The 3774-nt window shown below is 41.0% G+C and overlaps 1 protein-coding gene across 1 annotated transcript in view; it reads left to right on the top strand.

The window, feature by feature from the left end:
• Positions 1-3: 3 nt before the first annotated feature.
• The window catches only part of LOC104962808 (tenascin-N), a gene marked incomplete at its 5' end in the record, with an annotated part of 9106 nt that continues 5335 nt past the window's right edge, over positions 4-3774 (top strand). The window contains 3 exons of the mRNA XM_010791306.1: positions 4-115; positions 1623-1886; positions 3392-3522. Coding sequence (XP_010789608.1) covers positions 4-115; positions 1623-1886; positions 3392-3522 — 507 coding nt within the window. The remainder of the gene's footprint in view (positions 116-1622; positions 1887-3391; positions 3523-3774) is intronic.

The following is a 3774-nucleotide window of genomic DNA, read 5'->3' as shown; positions in this document are numbered from 1 at the left end:
GACAGCAGCTCTTACAGGCTGACTGGCCTGAGGCCTGGTGTCCTCTACACCGTCTACATCTGGGCCATCAAGGGGAGCAAAGCCAGCAAGAAAACCTCAACACAAGCTCAGACAGGTCTCAAATCTACCATTTTCTTTCATATTGACCACTTAAAGCCATGCCTACATTTAAACTGAACTACTTAACACACTTATTTGTTGTGGGACTGTTTATTTTGTATTCTTCATATTTTATACAGTTATTTGGACAAAAAAACTCTATTTTAAAAACCAAAATAATTTTGTTTTTCACATATGGTAGACTAATCGGCTTAAGGAAGTTTCAAATGAATTCATCCGTCACTTCATCCATCTACTTGCCAGTTTCTTGTGCGTTTCACAGCGAGCAAAGCAGAGCAGACGTCCTTTTTCCTCAATAATTTCCTCCAGTTCTTCCTGAATAGTCTTGTGCCAGCTCAGAGGTGGAATCCATTATTTCCAAGTGATCTTCACACCTCTACCTGCTACTCTCGAAGAACCTCATCAGTCTCTTGTATCCAACAATGTGATCATTTCAGTTACATCTGCCAACGTTTGTGACCACAGATGAAGGAATGGCTGAAGATTGACTATTTGGCACTGGTGTCTCCCTACTAGAATACACTCATATGTTGTCTACATTGCTGCACCCAATCCCTCTTACGCTTTTGTCTTTCTCTTAAGTCCTTACTCTTGTGTAAAAACCCAATTTATCTGGACATTTTGTGAAGCTGCCTGCACATCTTTTCCAGAGAAGGACAACTTAAAGCATCAAGGGACTTCTTTCCAAGTTTGACAGCCTATTTCACTCCTGTTGCGGACCACCGTCTGTCTAAGGATGTCCCAATGACCATCACTCTACACCTTCTAACTACAGCTTTTCACAGCTGCTTGTATGATAGGGAAATGAAAAATAATCCATTGTGTGAAGAACCAATGATTGGATAGAAAAACATTTGGTTTGGAGTTGGGAATTAAAATAGTCTGGCCAGCAATACCAGGCCTTTTTAGCTAACTCAAAGGGCCAAATGTTGTGACCAATCAAAGTGTTCCTCCTTTCAACATCAGGTGCACCAGAGTCCATGATGGATACATTTATGCTTTTTTCTCTCACTATCACCATTTTCCCTGTCCTTACACTTTGGCTACCAGGTATTGCCTGAAACCTTCAACATTTCTGGATGAGCTGCAAGGTTAATTCGACCATAGGGGCTCTCATATAGAAGTTTTTTCTTAGCTCTTGCTATAACCGTGACTCCATATGCAGAACTTGGAGCTCCAACTAAACTCTTGGACCATCATCAGAATGTTCTGAGACACAATGCAGTCAAAAATGAATAAACACTGTTATGTAAGCAGAAGCATATAAGCCTCTGTGATCCAATGCTGACAAGCTTACTGCCTCTTCTTTTCTAATGTCACATCATTTGGGCAGTGAGGAAGATTTCAATCTCATATATGTAGAGGGTATCTTATTTGTTCTCCGTGTAATGACCTTCATATCACTAATGTTTGTCAGCAAATGCATGCCAGAAGATTTCATTACAATGCATCTTGTAGTTTGTATCTGTAGTATAATAACCTCCACTAACTTCTTCCTCTAGACCTGGATGCTCCTGCTAACCTCTTAGCCCGAGATGAGACAGAGTCCAGCTTCAGCGTGTCATGGGATCCAGTCCAGGCAGAAATTGATGGCTACATCCTCACCTACAGCTCCTCTGAGGGCTCTAGTGAGGAAATCCCTGTCGGGTCTGACAGCAGCTCTTACAGGCTGACTGGCCTGAGGCCTGGTGTCCTCTACACCGTCTACATCTGGGCCATCAAGGGGAGCAAAGCCAGCAGCAAGATTTCAACCAAAGCTGAGACAGGTTAATACTCTACCAATAGGCAGGATTTCTTTTGGTTACAACAAAGCCCTCCTCTCTCTTGAAATATCAATCTATCTAATAACGTGGACACATCCTGGAGTTTTTTAAATATATTTTTTATAAATACTAAAAAGCTGTGGAAGGCCCATAAACACAAATGTTAAAAAAACTGCTGTTGCTGTCGGCCAGATAAGAATGTATTGTTGGTCTGCTGCTTTTGGCCCTTAGTTTAGTGATGTTGATTCCATTTTAGCAGTAACAGGTCCCCGTCGTGCATTATGTACACATAAAGGAAAGTTGTAGCTTTCATCCCAATAGGGTGATTTGAATTTAAGAGGAAAACAGCATTACATTGGGTTATGGATTGCTGCATACTGTTTGATGTGGCATTACTGGATACACTGGTATTCACAGGGGTCAAGGGTTAGTTATCAGAGGTCAGTGAATGCATCCTGGGACATAGAATCACCTGTGGGGCTTACATCATTTGTGAGACATATACACCTAGATGAACTGCTTAATATGTCAACCCCAAAGCTAAGCTAAACTATAATAATCTACCATATTGTGTTGATGCCTGCTAAACCAAATTAACTGAACATTGCTGTATTATTTATTCAATATTGATAATGTTTTTTTGATCGATGCTACACTAAACAGCAATACATCATTTATTACCCCCTAAGAAGTTTAAGTTATTGAACTGTAGATTTCTTACAAATACCAAAACAGTTGACACTTGACACTATGAGGGGGAAAACCAAAACTCATCCTGTGGCTGGAAATGTGTCCGGGGGGCCGAGGCCAGGACACTGGGAATGTCCGGTATCTTTGAGGGGTAAAAATAGCAGTGGCCGCACATGGTGAACGGGTTACAACAACAGTATCTTTGTGTGAGCCAGATGATCTGTAAAATCACCTGGGAGCTTTAAGTGAAAGCGGCAACTTTTTCAATTAGGCAGAAAAGGGCCACGTTTTGGATTATTAACTTGTCTCATCGTAACTCATTCAGAAACGTTTTAGTGGCTACAGACCAACACCGTGCTGGGTTCAGATAGGAAAGCCATTGTGTCACAATATATCATCTGGGACCCATAAAAGCATGTGTTATTCCATATGTGATTTTATTGGACCTAGTAACAGGCACTATTAATATGTCAGTTTAGACTGTTTTAAACCAACATCTGTGTTTCACAGCATTGCTTTTAAAAAACGACGTCACCAATGGCACCCCTAAATCTGTCACTGTTCTGTTAACACCTTTTTCCCATTACAATTTCATTACATGAAAAGAATGAGAATTGGATGGTTTCTGAATATTATATTATTGTATGAGTTTTTGACCTTGACCCTGTTCTCCTTTGGGGTCCCTCCTTAGTTGATTATTTCCCTGAATTTTTGTTAACAAACTCAAGTAAAAGCAGCATCAAAGTTCAATCCAGTAAAGATGTATTAAATAAACCGTGTTCTTGTGCTGTAATCTCTCTTTTACATCAAATCCACAGACATTGATGCCCCCAAGGACCTGAAGGCAACGGATGTGTCGCTGGAGTCTGCCCTTATGACCTGGGTTCCTCCTCTCGCTGACATTGAGGGTTACATCCTCACCTACAGAGATGAGGAAGGCAACATGGAGGTAACTTAGATATATTTTATCTCTCAGAAATTGTAGACACCACTTCAAAATGTATTCACATATGTCACAACTGAGGTATCAGTGGTGTAGTGGGCGTTGGACGCGGGGGTACGCCGTACCCCCACTTATTTGAAGCATGATTTCTTTTTTTAATAGTCTAATACATTTAAAATCATGGTGTCCTGCACTGTGCGGGACTGCACACACAGCATGTTTATTATTTGTTCCGCGTCCCACACATTGAGACTATGT

The sequence above is a fragment of the Notothenia coriiceps genome, unplaced genomic scaffold, assembly GCF_000735185.1.
Source record: "Notothenia coriiceps isolate Sejong01 unplaced genomic scaffold, NC01 NC01_scaffold00035382, whole genome shotgun sequence".
Lineage (NCBI taxonomy): Eukaryota > Metazoa > Chordata > Actinopteri > Perciformes > Nototheniidae > Notothenia > Notothenia coriiceps.
This window is presented reverse-complemented; position numbering and strand designations above follow the sequence as displayed.